The sequence below is a fragment of the Pinus tabuliformis genome, chromosome J (assembly GCF_031772625.1).
Source record: "Pinus tabuliformis cultivar Carrire ecotype Pingquan chromosome J, CPIR1, whole genome shotgun sequence".
Taxonomy (NCBI): Eukaryota; Viridiplantae; Streptophyta; class Pinopsida; order Pinales; family Pinaceae; genus Pinus; species Pinus tabuliformis.
The window spans coordinates 1,542,147,844-1,542,168,112 of record NC_142295.1 but is presented as its reverse complement, the minus strand read 5'-3'; the positions used below and the strand labels follow the sequence as shown (position 1 = coordinate 1,542,168,112).

Below are 20,269 nucleotides of genomic sequence, written 5' to 3'. Positions count from 1 at the left end.
AGAATCCTTGTCTGCATAATAAGAATGAATGGCCTCCTTGGCCCTATCCATAGCCTCATACAAATAAGCCATTGCAGGCTTGTCTCCATCGACCAATCTCAAAACCTTTATTATAGGTTCACTAATTGAGCACGCTTCTTCTACTCCTTGCCAAAACGTGTCAGAGTACACCATTTTTGCAATGGCTCTCTCGTCTTGTCTCCTGTTGTATCTACATTCACGCCACTCACCAGAAACAAATATTTGCTTCAACTCGATCTGGCATCGAAGCAAACATTGAAGAGTAATAAAGTTGGTGGCAAAATGTGTGATTGCAGGACGCTGCAAACTCCATTTCTTTTTGCATATTGGATTCGTACGATCAATGAACACAAAGTTGAAGTTCCAGTTCAGGTGGGTTTTGGAGGCGGATCCTCAGTTTACAGTCGATCCATAGTTAACCGTTCAAGATAATCGAACTTTTATTTACCCGTTTTACTCCTAGTTAGACTCTTAGCGTGGCTTCACTTTAGTTGCAAGGCATTCTATAAAGGGGCAACATTGAAATCGATTTTGGCATGGGCGAGTCGTGGTTGGCAGCGTCGTGGGAGCAATCGTGGTCGGGCGGCATGTGAGAGCAGTACCTATATGCAGCGTTGTGGGAGAAATCCTCTGTGCGGCGTTCTCTGTGCGGCATCGTGGGTCGGGCAGAGTCGAGGGGGCTGTGCGAGCCATCTACAGGTTCTCGGTGGGCGTCGTGGGTCGGCAGAGTCAAGGGAGTAGGCTGTGCGAGCCATCTGTAGGTTCTTGGTGGGCGTCGTGGGTTGGGTAGAGTCGAGCCATCCATAGGTTTTCTGTGGGCATCGTGGGTAAGGGAGTTGCGGGTAAGTTTTACATTTTAATTTATTAAACCTACCTGCATTAAGCTTTTATATTAAAATTTTAATTTTATTTTGACGTCAAATAAAAGTATATATATAATAAATTTATTTATTTATTTTAAATAAATTTATTTATGTTTATGTTAATAACCATAGGTTTGTATTTTTTTTTTAATTTATATAAGTTATAAGTTATATCATTATGTTTGTTAAAAATTAAAATATTTTTTTTATAAATAAAACAATATTTTATGTTTATAATTTTATTTTAATAATTATATCAGTTATTCAATATGTTTATTTTTTTTTTATTAATATTTATACGTTTATTAGTTTTTAAATTATGTATATATATATTTATTTAAATTTTAAATGATTTATTATAAAATAATAATTTAGAATTTTATATTTTTTGTAATTTTATGTTGACCTACACATGCATATATATATATATATATATATATTAGGAATAACAATTTAGAATTTTGTTTTGAGAATGACAATTTTATTAATTTATATTTGATTATAAACGCAGGTGATAACCATGGAACCATTATAGCATGAACCTAGTGAAGGAATAAATGTCAATAAAGATCCAAGATCTCCTTTATGGCAGTATGTGGAAATTCTTGGCGAAAACTCTAGTGGTGGTTCGTACAAATGGAGATGTAGTGAATGCAATAACATTCAAAATGGCTTATACACTAGGGTGAAGGCCCATCTCACTGGGGAAACTAAAACAGGTGTGTTAGTATGCAATGGTCCAAATGGCCAACCTGGGATAGGTTTGAGTCCTGCAAAAGTTAAGTTTTATGCATCTTTGCAAGATGCTGCTGATAGGAAATTCAACAAGGGAAAACTCCCTGTGCAAGCCTCTACAACCAAGTCTTCATTGCCATCTACACCAGCTCTCACAAGTAATAAAAGAACTACTCTAGGACCTCTTGAAGCAGAATTCAATAACTAGGGTAGAGTAGTTGCAGATGAGCATGCTACTCGTTGCATCTATGCAAATGGGCTAGCATTCAATTTGGTGCGCTCTCCTTATTGGCAACAAATGATTAAAGCAGTTAATGAAGCACCAAAAGGATATAAGAGCCCCGGGTATGAAAAGGTACTCACCACTTTGTTAACATCAGAAAGACAATTTGTGGATAGACAATTACAATCAATTCGTGATACATGGGCAGAAACAGGGGTGTCCATCGTTTCTGATGGATGGAGAGACCGAAGAAATCACCCTTTAATTAATGTTATCGCAATTTGTCCCCAAGAAGCAATGTTTTTGAAGGCCATTGATTGCAGTGGAGTGGAAAAAGATGCAACGCTCATCTCCACAATTCTTATTGATGCAATATAAAGTGTGGGGTCACAAAATGTTGTCCAAGTTAATGCAAAGGTTTGTAGAGCAACGACCCTGATTGTGGAGGGTCAATACAATTACGTATTTTGGACTCCATGTGCAGTGCATTCATTGAACCTTATGTTAGCCAAGGTTGGTGAGATTGAGTGGGTCAATGAAATATATGTAGCATTAAAGGAGATCCAAATGTTTATCACCAATCACTTAATATCCCAAGCCATATATCAGAGTTTTGCAAAGTTGGAGCTACTAAAGGTACTCCATTTTTAATCAATGTTATGCATTATGAGTTCTCAATTTTAATATTCAATTTATTTTATGTCTGATTTAAGATTTTACTTTTCAATATGTTTATGTAGGTTGCCGAAACTTGTTTTGCTTCTAATACTTTAGTCATAAAGAGGCTTTTGGAGGTCAGACAAGCATTACAGGCAATGGTCATTGACCCTCTTTGGGAATCATGGAGGACTTCAACTTCTGATAAAGGACAAAGAATAAAGTCTATCATTCTTGATGATCCCTGGTGGGACAAGGTCCAATACCTTTTGCAGTTCACAAAACCAATTCTAACCATGATCAGGGCATTTGACACAGATATGCCTTGCTTGGGGGAAGTTTATGAAAACATAGATAGTATGTTGAAGAAAATACAGGAAATTATCAAGGCAAGTGGGCATGACCCCTTTGAAGTATTTTACAATGAAGTGAAAGACATAGTTACAAAAAGGTGGAACAAAATGACCATGCCATTACACCTTTTGGCGTATGCTCTACACCCCAAATATTACCATTCCAAAATATTGTCTTTACCTGGTAGAGCAACACAAAACAAAGATTCTAAAGTGGCACAGGGATATAAGACAACTTTGAGGAAAATCTATAGGGAAGTTGGAATTGCAAAGAATGTACGTGAGGAATTTGGAGCATTGTACAATCCGCTAGGATCTTTTCAGATCCACTAGCCATGGATGATCGGGGGCATATGGAACCTATTACTTGGTGGGGCTTCCATGGTGGAGATAGCACTTATCTCTCAAATCTAGCCACGAGGTTGTTATCACAGGTTGCCAGTTCCTCATCAGCTGAGAGGAATCGGAGTACATATGGCTCAATCCATTTGGTAAAGAGAAACAAACTAGGAGCAACGAAGGCTGAGGATCTTGTATATGTCCATTCCAACCTTTTCCTTTTACCACATTCTACTTCAGAGTATAAAAAAGGTCTTCAGAGTATAAAAAGGTCCAAATAGGATGTGGGATGTGGAACCTGAGATATCTGACTTGAACATGACATTGAATGCCATGACTCACCTTAATCTACTTGAGGATGCTACACAACCACTTCCAACTTCTGCAACAACTTCTAACATCCTTGGCGCACGATCGTCTATTCATGATGTAGAGTTGCAATATGTAGATGATGATGATGTAGACCCATTTCATGATTTGTAGACACGCATACTCTATATTATGATATTAATAAAGCGATCATTGATGAAACATTCATTTTGTATTTACTACTATCATCTTTTTATGAGGCAAGATGCATCATTTCAGTGTTCAGATTCATAAATTATCTAATAATTTTAGTTCTAATGTTCTGATTCATTAATGTTTTTGATTTTAAACATCAAATGTATTTTTCTAAAATTTAAAAAAATATTATTATATATTTTCGTACTTGCCGTATCCTCGCTGTATCTGGATCCTGGCTTTTCAAAAATCCAACGGATTTGGATCCGTATCCGTTTCTGGATTCGGATCGGTATCTGTATCCGGATCCGTATCCTTATTCTGGTAACTTAGAGAATAACCCTAAATCTATGAAAAAATCATTAACATAAGGGTTTTTAAGAACATACCTGTTAGTGGAAGAAATGAAGCTTGTCTCTCTATTCTTCAATCTTTGATCAACAAAAAAATTGTAGTTGGTGGTCATAATGGCTCTTCGATCCTCAATTTCTCCTTGACAACTACCACAACGTTCTCCCCTTCCTTCTCCAACACATAGAAAACCAAAATAAGCGAAAAAACATTTTTCCCTTTTCTGGGCGCGGGTTAGATGGACCGACGATATTTACTATCATCGCACGATATTTTCGTGAGATATCAGCAATATCTCGGAAATATCGCAATATTTTCGGGGAGCGAAAATATCGCTATATTTCGGCTCCCCGAAAATATCGCGATATTTCCGAATATCGGCGTTATATCACCGATATTGTCAACACTGATATTATTGGGTTTACCTAGTAGATATTGATGTGAAATGCTAGTGGATCCTAGACATGTATATGCGAGTATGCTAACTTAATTGTTGATATTCATGTTTTAGTTTATGAAATTTAGTGTTTGTAACAAAAACCTAGTAGAGATTGATATTACAGGACATGATGATATTGTTTTCAATTATTGGTATGATTTAGATTTGATGATAAAATCTAGGGTTTGCAACAAACCCTAGTAGAGTCTGATATGTGATTCTAAAAGCATATTATTGAAACCTTAGATGTATAATACTATGATTGGATTGTTATTTGATTGAATTGCTGATATCTAAGGCTCTTTGTCTCGAAGATGGATTCTAGGGTTTATGACAAAACCCTAGCAAGAAGTTGAAGTCGAGTATGTAAAAAGATGTGTCTCTTGCTGATTATGAACTTGACTAGGTTTAGGTATTTGATATTTTGATGCTTCCATTGTAATGACATGATTTTGATATAGTTAACTTCATGCTTTTATATATTTGTATTTGGTTGTACTTGCTGTTAAAGTTTTGCAGGTACATAATCTTCAAGATGATGAAGATGTTAGAAGATGATAATGATAAGCACGATGAAGGACGCTGTAAGAATGATGATAATCAAAATAACCTTGATGACACGAGAAAAATGAAGCCTTAAAAGATTGAAGTTTATTCGATGTTGTTGTTCTCCTTAAGTTGAGAGGAAGCTTGGATAGAAGAAAGGATATTTCTCCCGAGTTAAGAGGGAGGGCATATTATGACATACATAGGAAATACGTTGAAGAAAGAATGAAACTGAAGAATGAATGAAAAGTACTGCAGATGGATTTGCAAATAAAATACTAAGGCTATATTTGGTGCTACTGAAGAAGTGAGAAGAGAAAGCTTCTAACAAAGTTGTATCTAGATAACTTGATGATGATATGAGTAGCATCAGAATGATTGAGGACCCCGAAGGTATATATATATGAAAGCTTATTTCTGATTGGGGTTGTGATTGTGCAGGATCTATCCATAAAAAGATTGAACATATGAAGCATACTTGAAGTGGTGGATATATATCTGATTTAGTTGAAAAGGAGAGATGAAGCATCTTGTGGAAACAAGATGCTTGTGAGGAAATCTGGCTGGCCAAAGTGGCCAAAGCTTAAGTACACCTTTGTCCCACTTGATTAGAGTACCCTAGTCAGGTATCTAATCTGTAGCACTGCGTGTGCTGAGAACTCTTCATAGAGTATATCATTTTGAGATCTTCCATGTACCTTTGTATATATGTAATTATGAATACCTCCCTAGTTAAAAGAGAGTGTTGAAGAATGTAACTAGTGTCGGTCTTCATAATTGTAATTGAGTCATGATGTAATGTATTTGTCAAAATAAAAAAAAATAATTTTTATTATAAAAGAATTTGACTTATTAAAGCATGTGTTTCATGCTTGGGTCAATGTTTTTAGGTCAAAGCCTCCATTGTAGGCTTCTAGGGCTTATGTCAAGTGTCCTTGTCCATGTTATAATGTAATAGACCCTTCTTGGGCTTTATCAATCAAGAAAGAAATTTATTTTTATGTAAAATAGATCATTTAGGCCTCCTCTACCAAGTCGACCTCAACTTGGACGAGTCAGCCTAATTGAGGGGCAAAATCTACTATATAAAGGCAACAACTCGACCTCATTTGGAGCATATCACCAACAAGTTCGATCTGCAGTTGCCGGAGGCAGAAAAGTGTGCGAAATTCAAGGAAGAAGAAGCAAACCCTAGCAAAGGAGAGGGAGGTCTTTATCAAGCTTAAGAAGTCAAATTTTCTCTCTTTGTCTCACACGTGCGAAGTTGCTGGGTTGCTGGAAGGGCCAAAAGTGCAGCACCGTTGTTGGGTTGAAATTTTGGAGTAGCTGGGCCAAAATTTTGGAGTTGTTGGGGACTGAAATTCTAGGTTGTTGCTAGGCTGTAGCTGCTAGACAAGAAGAGATTACTGAAAGTTGTTGAATCATCTTGGAAGGCTGACTTGGTGGAGGAGGAAGGTCTTTTGGTCAGGTCTAAGGTCTTGGTCTATCTCAATTTGATTAGTGGAAGAGTTTGATTGGGTTTTCCCCTAAAGAGGGGTTTTAGCCCTCGCTGAGTTCCTACATCTGGTGTCGTTGATCTTCATGTTTTGATTTGATGATTGCTTAATGAAACTAAGATAAAAGAAGAACATAAAGAGAATATAATAAAACTATAAGAATATCACGAGTAATTATCAACATAAGAAAATCTTTTTGCCTTTCTGATTTTCTAACATGATGGTCCCTCTCCCTTAGTGTGAAGTGATCAACAAGAAGTATAAAAGATAAGGCATCATGTCCCTAGTGTTAGATGAGGGGGGACGACTGACTTAGGACAATAATTCAATGCGAACCGAGGAGAGAAGATAGTAATATGATTCAAGACTCATCCTATTGTCTTTTCAACACTACCCACCTATCAAACACAACACTCAAAGATAAGCAATAAGTGGCCCTCATCCAGGGTTGACTTAAGCATGAGTTGAAGAAAAGACCAGATGAACAGATAACATGACACTTAGAATTTAACTCTTAATAATTCAATGGACAACAGGATTATTGGTGCATTACTAAATGGGAAGACATACTGGCCTCATAAGATGCTTTTATTACTCAATGACACAAGACAACATGTTGATATGAAGCAGGAGGTCCAAGGATCAACTTATTACTAACTAGGACTTGTTACTGATCAAATCAGCAGTGTTGCTAAGTTCTTGGAAACCTACTAGATGAGCACACACAGGGCAGGGGCCCACTGTCAACTCAGCCCAAGCCCCTGCTATTTAGGCCCAACACCTCCTAAGTAGCCAACGGAGGAGTCCCTAAATAATCCACAACAACCCTGGTGCAAGACCAGTGCCTTATGTGGAGTCAAATAGGGGAAGGTGTTTACTTTGTACCAAGGTTGGATGGAATTTAATTTAGAAATGGTATAAGAATCATAGGTGACATGGCAAATAGGAATATTAGCTCACTGATTTTGACATGTCCATACAAGAGCCCCTTTAAACATTTCTATGATTTTGACGTAGTGTGCATATAGATTTATGTAAAGTAACGTCCAATTTTTTGTATTTTTTTAACTGCACTTTTCTTTATTGTTTTATAAAGTATTTCCCTTTCTTGTTTCCAAGTCATTTACCCAATGCGTGCATAACCAAAAGAATGAATAATAATTTGTTTATGGTGTGGAACTGGAATTTCTTACTTAAATCTGCCAGAGATGTGTAGGGAATGTTTTCTAGATGTTTCCATACAGAACACTTCTACAGAATATTTCCCAGAAGTTTGTGAAGAGTTCACAAACAGTTTATATACTGAAATATTTATTATACAATTTGAAGCTCCATATCAAATATTTTGGGCTACAAGACTTACCTATTCTATCATTTAAAAAATGCAATCTTTATGTGACTATTCAATACCAGAAGATTACTCAGCTTGAAACGTGCTTACTATTATTTTGTGTTTCTCTTAGTTTTAAATTTGCGTACTATTATTATAATTTTTATTTTTCTTGATCTTTCAAGAGCATTTTCTATTTTAATTTTTCATTTATTGTACTTGACATCTTCATTTTGTAGTTTTTTATATGACTATTTAGCTGTCAAATCCATGCAAGGCATGGATTTTTCATGTTCTTAATGTTAATCTCTTTGTTAATGGCAAGTGCGAGGGAGGTCTTAGGACTGGGTTTCAACATTTATATTAATTAGGCAAAGCATTATTGTGGAGTAATGCATTTGTGTAAAATGCTCGATAAGGTCCAAGTCAGAATTATGGACGCCAGCCAAATATTTCAATTAGCTTTCTTAAAAATTTTGCAGGTTTTAACTGAGAGTGACAAATTACCGTCTGACCTTAAGAGCAAAGCTGCAGAGGAGTTCCGTAATCTTGGAAGTAAGTTTAACCCATCTATATCTCTTCAAGGTTTCTTTTTGTCTGACAATTTCCCCTTGTGGCATGCAAACAAAGTTTTCTGCAGCCTTTGCCTGTACTCATGGATATATGAAAGGCTTTTTTGCGACTTATATTCGAACAAATAAAAAGAGGGAGAAATTTACATCGATTATATATTTTCTTCTCGTGGTCATTCAGTGGACATTAATATAATTATCTTATCTTATCTTAGCTATCTGTAGATATATGGTCGGAGTATAAATTCAATAGATTGTTGGTGTTAATGTGTTCTTATGGATTTTTTCGTTTGCAGTTCCATGCAGTGTATACTATTTGTCATTTGATAAATGGATCCTTGCTGTACATTCTCAAAACTGTCAGGGAACAACTCAGCACTGCAAGGAACTCAGCAGCCTTTGCATTCAGGTGAACATTCTCACGAACCCATCTGTCCTATTCTTTTTGATATTTCATATTGTTTCTTCTTTACTTTTGGTGTTAATGAACTTGAAGAGGATTCGTACTCTCTGTAGGTGGATAAGGATTTTCAACTCATGGAATATGAGGTCAATCTTTATGGCCGCCTCAATAAAAGCAGTCGACCCCTACATTTCTCCTACAATTTAAAAGGAAGACATGTTCTAGCACATAAGTCAATGCTTGAACAAACTGTAAGAGCAGATGCTGATGCTTTTGTGGCTGGATTGCAATCTTGATGGTGGTTTAGTTATTTGCTTGAGATGCTATCAGATGGTTTAAACTTTATTCATTTCTCAAAATGCCATCTGAGCAGGCACTGTATAGACAAGGACAGAAGATGCGTCACAGTCTTGGTAAAACCAATGCCTGTATTGACAAAACAGCAAATGGAAGTTCTGCCGAGTCATTGCTTGAGGTTGACAGAACCTCTACACTGTTGAAACAGGAGTCAGGTCAAGATTATTATATACCTGGTTCAAAGGTAAGAATTTCTCAAGAAGGCTTCTGAGATACTGAAATGTTATGATTGACAGGGTGCTGGTTTTTATATTCCCCAGGGCTTTGCATTTAAAATATGAAGTTTTACCTGCTATCCAGGATCAGGAGCTGATAGCTGTCATCAAGAATTCTGAACTGAAGTAAGTTATTCAATGTGGCAGATGCTGTATTATATTGTGTTTGGTTCAGACTGAAAATAGTAATAGTGTTAGGATTTGAATTGAGTTATTTTTAATGTATTCAGGTGCATTGTTCTTCCCGTGATTACTCTGGATGGACCATGGGAAAGACTACAGAAATTGATGTGTCCGATAAATGTTTTCAATGAGGGAAAGACCTTGGCTCCAGATTTGTTGACAGGAATGCAGAGAAGAGACAGAAAAGAGGCAAACCGAGCTCGACACCTCCACTCAGAGCATTTGCAAAATTCCACAACAATGAACCCTCCTTCTAGGGAGAAGATTCCAGAATGTCCAAAGCAAAAGGGCTTGCTTAGTTCTAAGTTGGAAAAAACCAGGTGCCTTGGTATTTTGGATTCTGAAGATTCTAACTCATCCACAAAAGTTTCCGCAGGCTCTTTTGAAACTGATAATTCAAATGCAAGTAGTTCAGTCAAGCAATATGCAGATTCTTCAAAATCAAATGATTTAAAGAGACCATCCAAAAAAAAGAAGAGGAAAAAGGGCAAACGCAATTTGAAAAAGATTGTCTGTGATACTTCGGCCCTTCCTCCTAAAGACAGTGCACAAAAATCTGTTTTCTCATCTGATGTCGATGAGACTAGGGTCCATCTGAGTGAAGAAATCTCTGTTTGTGCATCATTGCAAGATGCAGGGCTCTTTGATGCTTCTAAGGAGAAGTATAGAAACCAAAATGATATAAAACTTGGTGAGACAAAATCCTTTAGAACTATTCCTGAGAATGCTAATGATCCAAATGTCCACACTACTCCAAAAGATGAAACTGCAGACACTCACTGTTCATGGATTAGTGACTTGTCTAACCAAAATTCTGACCTACTGCCCAGTGAAAACAGCAACTCTGAAACTTTCAAACCAGAAAAGCATAACTATAGTAGGCATGATAGTTCAGATGAGGTTTCAGCACAGAATGTCACCTCAATTGATTTGATTGGCAGACCTATTCATGAATTATTTGAGAATGGTGATAGAAATAGTAGTCACACAATTGAATCTGTTCAGGCAGTTGAGGCTAGTAGTAATAACACATCTATTTCTAAATGTAATCTAGTCGTGCATTGTAATGATCTTTTAAGCATTAATGATGACGAAGCACCCTTGGAACAATCTAGGGAATTAAAAAGTTCTGTTGGATATGCAATTGTCTCAGATAGTATAAATACTAAGGGCACTGTTGATTTTGCTAGTGACTGTAAACGTGGGACAGTCTCCGAGGATAAAGGAGTGTCAGATTTACATAATGTTGGCTATGGAACAAGTTCAACGGGCAGAAACATAGACAGTGCAAGTGGTAAGACCTCTTTTCAATGTGACACAATGACCGTAGAAGACAATTATGAAAGAAATAAACATAGCACTCAAGTTGGGGGAAATGCAGATATACGAGGTGACTCACGCAATAAGAAAGTGCAAGTTGCTGGAGGCAAGAAAGCTGCTAGAAATACCTTTAGGTTGGGAAGCTCCTCAAGTGCAAGCAGCAATAGTTCTGGTATTGTATATACACAAATTAGGGATGGAAAGGAGACCAACCATTCTATTTGGAAAAGGAGACAGAAGAACACTGGTGATGACCGTGTACACGAGACACAGGATAGTAACCATATCCAGGTACCATTATCATTGGCTTCACAGAACGCATTATTGGTGGCCAATTCTGCTTTTGCAGAAAATAATACATCAGTACCGCCATCAGCTACATGTTCACAGGAAAATAGCAGTTGTGAGTCTAACCACAGGGAGCAGAGGATAAGGGAGTCCAAGATTTATGTAAAACACCCCAGTTACCAGTATCCTATAGCTTCCTGTAATCAAGTAAGGACAGATGATATTTCAGTACAAGGAAGAGAAAAACCTGTGGGAAATTCACATAAAAATGCTAAAGAAACTGGGAAGGTATTTCAGGCAATCAAAGTAGGACACTCTCACTCACATGAGTCCATTCAATTGTTCCAGGAGGGAGTGTTAAATTCCTCCCTGCAAACTGACCATCCCAAAAGCTTCCTTGATGGTGGCAGCAATCTTGAGAACATTTCACATCGAAAAGCCAAAATATCTGATACTAATCAAGGTGACAAATGCAGATCAAGCTCTGCTCCTTCCACACCACATAGACATTCAGACTTATTGCATCCATCTAGAGAGGACTTTTCTTCCAGAAGATCTACCTCATCAATTCGAGGCACACTAAGCCAGAAGCTTAAGTCGAGCACATCGGATTCTCGAGATCAACAGGTGTTACCTATAAAGGATCAGGGCAATGGAATGGCACGGAATGTGAATATTTCAGAAGTTAAATATCTACATGATGAGAGATCATTCCAGTCCAGGTTTCAGAAAGCAAACAAAATTGTGAATTCAGAAACAAGTGTATTTGATGAAAATGGTATTGAACATCATTGCATCTCTCAGTATGTTTCAGAACAGAACATTTCTGTTACAACAAAAAATGGAGGAATGACAAGAGCTACTACATCTGAGAATGTAGGATCAGAAGTTCCAGAGAATGTGTTTCCCTCTAGAAGGGTTACGGATAGCGCACACAATGTATATGATTCTTCTGGCCATTGGAACCTGCAATTATCACATGCTCCTAGTGTTACGTATATGGAAACCGATAGTGACATCCATAAAGGATCAAGCAAAAATGAAAAATCATACTTATTGGACGATGAATTGGAATCAATGCATTCGATACAAAAAATTGATATGGCTAATACTAACCTTGTGGTACAGACAACTGCGGAGGAAAATGGGTTCTCTTGCAAATGCTCATCTGAGAGTGTCTCTGAGGCATCCTCCCCAGATGTGGTATTCAAGAAGAAGGCACAAGTAATTTTAAAGTCTATCAGTTCTTCATATCAGTGTCAAGTAACTTCAGAAAATATTGCACATGCAATTGGCAGTCCGCTTGCAGAGTTTGAGAAAGTTCTTTATTGTGTTTCTCCTGTTATTGAGCCAGTCCCTTGTACATATAGGCATGGCAAACATTCTAGGAATCACGAGATACCTAATATGGCATGCAGATGTGAGATTGCTGACATTCCACTTAAGAACATTTGGAATTGGTTTGAACAACATAGTAACTATGGATTGGAAGTAAAAGCTGAGGACTTTCAATGCTCAAAGAGGTTTGGTATTGAACAAAATTTATTCCGAGCCTACTTTGTACCTTCTCTATCAGGGATACAGTTATTCCATTTTTCAGATACTTCTCAATCATGTTGCAAAGGTGCAAAGATCTCTGCATGGCAGGAAAATAATGAAGAAATGGAAAGTGCTAAAGATTTCCACCTTCCTCAGTATGGAAACCTTCATATTGACACTCTAAGAGCTCTTCTGCCAAAACCTTCTGCAGCAAAGGAGACAAGTGCACCAGTCCGTTTAAGCACAATGGATGGTTATAATCTTTCTTCATTTGATAGAAAACATTCTTGCAGCACATGGCCAGAAGATTCGACTGATGGTAACGTGGAAATTCTTTTTGAATATTATGAATCTGGGCTGCCACACAAACGTAAACCAATACCTGAGAAGTAAGTATACTGTATCAAATTATTTTTTTCCAGTAGAAGCTAAATCTTGTTGGAGAGACTGATCATTCTGGGCCCTGGCAAATTCTGTAACTAATAGCCTTACTGTTTATATGCTTCAGAATTAGAGAGTTGATCAAAGGTGGCACTGTTCCCGCATCCGAAGTATTTGGTAACCCACATATCTTAGAGTCAGTAAAGCTACAAGATCTGCATCCAGCTTCATGGTGGGTTAACCTACGCTTCGCAACATACTGCATGGAGTGATATTTATTTGGAGTTTCTTAAGACTTCATTATGTGGTTTCTTTTGTGTCTTCATTAGAATGACTGAGCACTTATCAGCAATATTATGATATTAAAGAAGATTGTTTCTGTTTCCAATTCCAAATTATTTAATGTTAAGTTAATTGAATTGTTTTTCCTGTCATCCTTTTCAGGTTTTCGGTGGCCTGGTATCCAATTTATCGGATACCAGAGGGACCTCTACATGCAGCATTTTTGACTTACCACTCACTTGGTCATTTTGTTCATAGAGATACCTCATCAAATGCTCTTGATAGAGACATCGTTGATCACATTGTAACTCCAGTGGTCGGTCTCCGAAGTTACAATGCTCAGGCAAGCATCTGCTTTTGTTTTGTTGGCTTCAATATCCAACACATCACTTATTTGTGGATATAGATACTTTCACTTGTAAATGAACCAAGGATCTGAGATGATTTTTGCTATTTACTATTAATCTATAAATAGAAAAGGGAAGATATGTATTATTGGGTCCTGTATGATATTATCGCTGGACATGTAATTTTGGTAAAATTTGGTCTGATATTTTGCAGCCCAGTCAAATGTTATGAATATAATATATAAAAATAATATAAATAATTATAATTATTTAAATAATAATTAGTTATTGAAGAGGCATGAAGGGGCACCTGCCTAGGTATATAAGCAGACCTGTTACCTCTCAATCTAGCGGGGGTTTCTATGGGACAACTACTAGACCAAATGGCAACAATGGGACAAAGACCCACTATCACCTCAGTCAATGTCCCTTGCTCTTTACGGACTTCCATCGATGGGAGGAGTGTCGGTGTGAAGGATGTAGGAATTTACAGGGTAAGTTCCTCAGAAAGAACACCAAAAGGACACCGCTCACAACCAGATCACAGATCAATACACCAGTATTTTTGACGTGGTTAAAACCCTCAAAGAGGGAAACAGTCCACGGCCTGCGCCAACGTGGCTACTACAGGCAATTTATTAATCAAAGAATGAAAATTTACATAAGCTTCTCTCATGCACGGATTACCCGAACAATGACCCTCCATGCGCTTTAAATAGAACTCATGGACCAATCGGGTGTCAAGCCACGGATCAAGTGTCGGTAATACCGAGGAGAGAGTGAACCGCCGGATCACTACATATCGTGACCGTCGGATTGTAAGTTACAAAATGTACAACGGTAAAGAAACACAATTTACCTAACTCTATATCTAACTCTAAACTAGACCAAGTTGTACTTAACTATTTCCTATGTGTCGGAATATCCTAACATCCCCCCTTAAGAACAACTTGGGATAGGATTGAAGGATTTACAAATATGACACAATAGGAGAAAGAAAGAGGCACTAGAGCCTATCCCCCCTTAGTGACAACTTCCTGAACTCCAAGCATATATCGAAGTTTAGTGAACTTCGCCTCTGTGAGAGCCTTTGTGAAGATGTCTGCAACCTGATCATCTGTTGAACAATATTGCACTTCAAGAACATGGTCATGAATGAGCTTTCTAATGAAGTGCATGTGTAGTTCAATGTGTTTGCTGCGCTGATGCTGGACTGGATCTTTGCATAGCTGAATGGCACTTTGATTATCACACCAAAGTGTGGTTGGATGTTGCTGCTCAAAGCCAAACTCTGATAGGATCTGACGAAGCCATAAGGCTTCCTTACTAGCTTCCACGGCACCACGATACTCTGCTTCTGCTGACGAAAGAGAAATGGCAGCCTGTTTCTTACAAGCCCATGTAATAGGTCCTGAACCAAGAGTGAAGACATAATCGGCAGTAGACTTCCGATCATCAGGGTCACCAGCCCAATCAGAATCAGTGAAACCAACTAATAGAGGAGCTGCTTTGGCACTGTAATGAATCCCAAACTGTACTGTACCTCGAACATAACGAAGTATTCTTTTGGCTGCTTTCCAATGACTTTCACGGGGGTTTTGCATAAAACGAGCAACAAGGCCAACAGCAAAGGAAAGATCAGGACGAGTATGGGTTAAATACAAGAGTTTTCCTACAAGTTGACGGTATAAGGTAGCATCAACTTCAGGAGAAGTACAAGAGACTGAAAGTTTGACTCCAGACTGAAAGGGAGAAGGGGCTGGCTTACAGTCTTCCATGTGAAAATGACGAAGAATATCACAAGCATACTTGGACTGGGAAAGGGAAATACCCTCCTTGGATTGCATGACTTGAAGACCGAGAAAATAGTGTAAGTGTCCTAAGTCTGTCATTTCAAATTTCTTTTTAAGGCTGGACTTCACATGGTTGATAAGGTTGGGATCACTACCAGTAAGAATAAGATCATCAACATAAAGAACAAGGATGATAAGAGAGTTGCCCACTTTCTTGGTGTAGACAGTATTGTCAGAATAACACCCAAAAAAGCCAGATTCTAAAAGAAAGCTATCCATTTTGGCATACCAAGCCCGAGGAGCTTGCTTGAGACCATAGAGAGATTTCTTAAGTCGACATACAAGGCTAGAGTCTGTTTGGATGAAGCCAATGGGTTGTTCCATATAGATTTCTTCATGCAAGTCCCCATGCAAGAAGGCAGATTTAACATCCATTTGATGGACTTCCCATTTTAAAGAGGCAGCAAGGGAAAGAACAAGGCGGATAGAGTTCATTTTGGCAACAGGGGAGAAGGTTTCAGTGTAGTCAATGCCTTCAACCTGTGAAAAGCCCTTAGCAACAAGACGAGCTTTATGTTTATCAACTTTCCCATCTGGTCCATACTTGGTTCTGTAAACCCATTTACATCTAACAAGTTTGCGTCCCTTTGGTAGAGGAACAAGATCCCATGTATCATTTGTCAACAATGAATGATATTCTTCATTCATCGCTGCTTCCCAATGTGGATGGCCTGAAGCTTCTGCAAAAGTGTCAGGATCATGATTTATTGGAGCTTGAGCCAGTAAAGAAGAGGCTCTTTCAAACTGAGAACGTGTACGTCGCTGATCTGTAGGATCACCGGCAAGATCACCTGCTGCATCCCGAGTAGCACGGACCCATCTTGGAAGTTGAGGATCCTGAGAAGGTGGGGGAGGATTATCATCCTCACTTTCATCATCTGAAGAAGAAATGTTTTCAAAAGTAGAAGAGATAGGAAGAGGTGGCACATCCGCCGGACTAGGCTCGCAGGCCGATTTATTTTCATCAAATTTTACATCTCTTCTAATGATAACATTTTTGGACTTAAATGGAATAAGTCTATAACCTTTTACATCTTCAGAATATCCAACAAAAGTACATTTCTCACTCTTAGGTTCTAAAGCTTTATGCTTTTCATCTGGAATATGGGCCCATGCTTCACTTCCAAAAACACGAAAGTGACTTACATCTGGTTTAATGGAACTCCAAGCTTCTTCTGGAGTGATATTATTTAGAACCTTAGTAGGAGTGCGATTGATTATATAATTTGCACAATTAATTGCTTCGGCCCAAAAACTAAGACTGAGTCCTTTAGATTGTAGCATACAATTAGCCATTTCCTTTAAGGTGCGATTTTTCCTTTCAGCTACACCATTTTGTTGTGGAGTGTATGGAACAGTATGTTGCATTTGAATTCCATTTTCGGTGCAAAAGTTGATGAAGGTGTTTTTAACATATTCTCCACCATTATCAGTTCTTAGCTTAAGAATTTGATGTCCAGATTGTTTTTCAACAAAGGCTTTGAAGGCCAAAAATGTGTTAAATACTTCGCTCTTGAGTTTTAAGAAGTATACCCAAGTGCGTCTGGAGAAATCATCAATGAAAGTTAAGAAATACTTGCAGCCAGAGAATGAAGCAACAGGAAGTGGACCACATAAATCACTGTGCACAAGCTGTAAAGGGGCTGAGGCGTGCCAAGAGGCACGTTTTTCAAAACTGTCCCGATGATGTTTTCCGAGTACACATCCGGAACAAACACCATCTCTGCAAGATACCATAGGAAGACCTGTCACCATATTTTCTTTACATAGATGCTGAAGGGAGCGATAGTTTAAGTGACCAAATCGCTCATGCCAAAGTTTGCTCACTTCATCATTATGAGCAACAAATACTGAGGGAAGATTTGATGACCCAAAGTTGTGAAACTTATACAACCTTGTGGAATCATCAGCAATACCAGTAGCTAGAATCTGTTTAGGATCTCTCAGATCCTTGATTACAACATCATGAGGTGAAAATTCAACAATTTTACCTTCACCTGAATGAGTTATCTGATATACAGATAGAAGGTTGCAGGATAAGGTTGGAACACATAATACATCATTAAACTGACCATTGTCTAGATGAACAGTTCCAGTCCCTACAACATTAAGAGATCTATCATCACCAACATATATATTTTTGGTGTTACAATCATTTAAAGAAGAAAACATGGCTTGGTTTTTGGCCATGTGATAAGAGGCTCCAGAATCAATGAGCCACTCATGAGAAGGAGAAGAAGAAGATACATTTAATGCATAACCAGACTGAGATGATTGACAACGACATGCAGAAAGTGCCATTCCGGAAGTTGAAGTTGAAGTATGCTCCACATGGATGTTATGTTTCTTCATTGCGGCTTCCAAGGCTTCCATCTTCTTAAAGCATTTAGATTCTAAGTGGCCATCTCGATTACAAAAGTTACAATGTCTATCAGTCTTCTTCCATTTGTTTTTATTGGTCTTATCATTTTGCTGAAATGATCTTTCATTTTGAGGCTGAGTTTGCTTAGGACCCTTCTTTGGTTTGGGACCATTCTTTTTAGGATATGACTTCTTAGGATTCTTTGAATTTGGTTGCTGCTGGGCGGCTAACGCTTTCTTGGAAGAGTTTCCAAGATTAAGAAGACCAAGGTGTAAGAGTTTTTCTTGTTCTCTTATTAAGGAATCACAAAAGGAGTCAAAGGAAGGGGCCTTGTAGTCTTTTCCTTGACAAATGAAAGCTTCCCTTGTAGAATGGAAAGTGGAAACAAATACAGAGTAGGCTGGTCCCAACTTAGTAAGGATGGAATAAATAAGGTTACTATCTTCTTTCTTAACCTTAACACCTTCCAAGAGATATCTAAGGGTCTTGAATTTGGACAAGAAATCTTCAATGCAAGAAAAATTATTAGGATCCAAAGTAAGCAACTCATTTTCAAGTTGATGGGCTCTAATTTCATTTTTAATCCCAAAAACTTTAGTGATTTTTTCCAATGCTTCATGAGGAGTCTCAAGTTCTGCAATATGGAATCTAAGATCAGGAGAAATAGACATCCCTATCAAACCACGTGCTTGATCTTGTCTATTTTCCCATTTTGCAGCCTTGTCTTCATCTTTTGGTTTCTTCTCTTGGTCTGTGGCTATTCTGTAGAGACCTTTACTTCTAAGTAAATCTTCCATGTAGGCTATCCATTGGAAGTAGTTAGTGCTGTCAAGAATGACTTGGCATGGACTTTCCATTTTAAAAAAAAACTGAAGCTGAAGATGCTGAAAGTAAGTGTTCCAATGGATAGATCTCGCAAAATTAGGCTGTTTTAAAAAAAACGGCTCTGAAAAAGGCTTCCGGATGAAGAAGTTATGGCTTTTTGAAAAAAAATTGTTGAAGTTGCCGGCAAAGTGCGCGAATGTGCGGGAATGAAAAAATCCGCCCCCACAAAATGGAGACTTGAACCCAAGACCTCTACTCTCTTAAAATAACTTTGAACCAATTGATCTATACAAAAAATTTGAGAGAGAGAGAGAGAGGGGGGGGGCCTTGGTTTGCGTGCTTGCCTTGAGAAAGCTCTTTTTCCCTACAAAACACAAAACACAAAACCCAACACGAATATGCAAAGAAAAACGAACCTTGCGGCTCGAAGTTAGCTTTAGCCAAAAAACTAGATATTTTAAAAAAATGAACCTTGCGGCTCAAAGTTAGCTTTAGCCGAAAAACTAAATATTTTTCTCAATGTTTCTGATTTTCCGAGATCACACTAAGGTGCAGGGAAAAGAGCATACGCATGAGAAAAATCCTTCCTTTCTGTTTCTGATTTGCCCAGATCACACAGAGTCGCAGGGCAAAGAGCATACGCAGAAATGAAAGGTATAGATCCGGTTAAAAAAAAAGGGCTAAATAAACCGAAACCGAAATAAGCAGAGAGAAAATAACAGTAAACTGCAAAAACACTGTATACCTCCCGATCTGAAAAATGACGCAGCTAGGGATACCGGAAACCTTTTCGCGTGAAACGAAAGGGGTTCCTCACTGGAACAGATGCTCCGAACGCAACAGAGCAGTCCTCTCGGCTCGAAAGTAGTCAGAAACAGCAGATATAGGAAACGACAGCCGCATGCAGTTCTACCGGCTTCAGATTTGGATCACCAACGGACGCGACCCTCAAATAGCTCTGATACCATGTAGGAATTTACAGGGTAAGTTCCTCAGAAAGAACACCAAAAGGACACCGCTCACAACCAGATCACAGATCAATACACCAGTATTTTTGACATGGTTAAAACCCTCAAAGAGGGAAACAGTCCACGGCCTGCGCCAACGTGGCTACTACAGGCAATTTATTAATCAAAGAATGAAAATTTACATAAGCTTCTCTCATGCACGGATTACCCGAACAATGACCCTCCATGCGCTTTAAATAGAACTCATGGACCAATCGGGTGTCAAGCCACGGATCAAGTGTCGGTAATACCGAGGAGAGAGTGAACCGTCGGATCACTACATATCGTGACCGTCGGATTGTAAGTTACAAAATGTACAACGGTAAAGAAACACACTTTACCTAACTCTATACCTAACTCTAAACTAGACCAAGTTGTACTTAACTATTTCCTATGTGTCGGAATATCCTAACAAAGGAAATTGTAACAAAGAAAGTTTGTATATAAAGAAGAATACTCAAAAGATCTGGTATATGTA

At 38.1% G+C, this 20,269-nt stretch overlaps 1 protein-coding gene across 2 annotated transcripts in view; it reads left to right on the top strand.

Moving 5' to 3' along the window:
• LOC149233382 (uncharacterized) overlaps window positions 1-20,269 on the top strand; it is a 166,936-nt gene that overhangs the window by 94,142 nt on the left and 52,525 nt on the right. For both annotated transcript variants that reach the window (XM_089379741.1, XM_089379742.1), the window contains 8 exons: window positions 8,340-8,412; window positions 8,726-8,838; window positions 8,946-9,083; window positions 9,206-9,373; window positions 9,490-9,530; window positions 9,635-13,123; window positions 13,243-13,347; window positions 13,560-13,740. In XM_089379741.1, coding sequence (XP_089235867.1) covers window positions 8,340-8,412; window positions 8,726-8,838; window positions 8,946-9,083; window positions 9,206-9,373; window positions 9,490-9,530; window positions 9,635-13,123; window positions 13,243-13,347; window positions 13,560-13,740 — 4,308 coding nt within the window. The remainder of the gene's footprint in view (window positions 1-8,339; window positions 8,413-8,725; window positions 8,839-8,945; window positions 9,084-9,205; window positions 9,374-9,489; window positions 9,531-9,634; window positions 13,124-13,242; window positions 13,348-13,559; window positions 13,741-20,269) is intronic.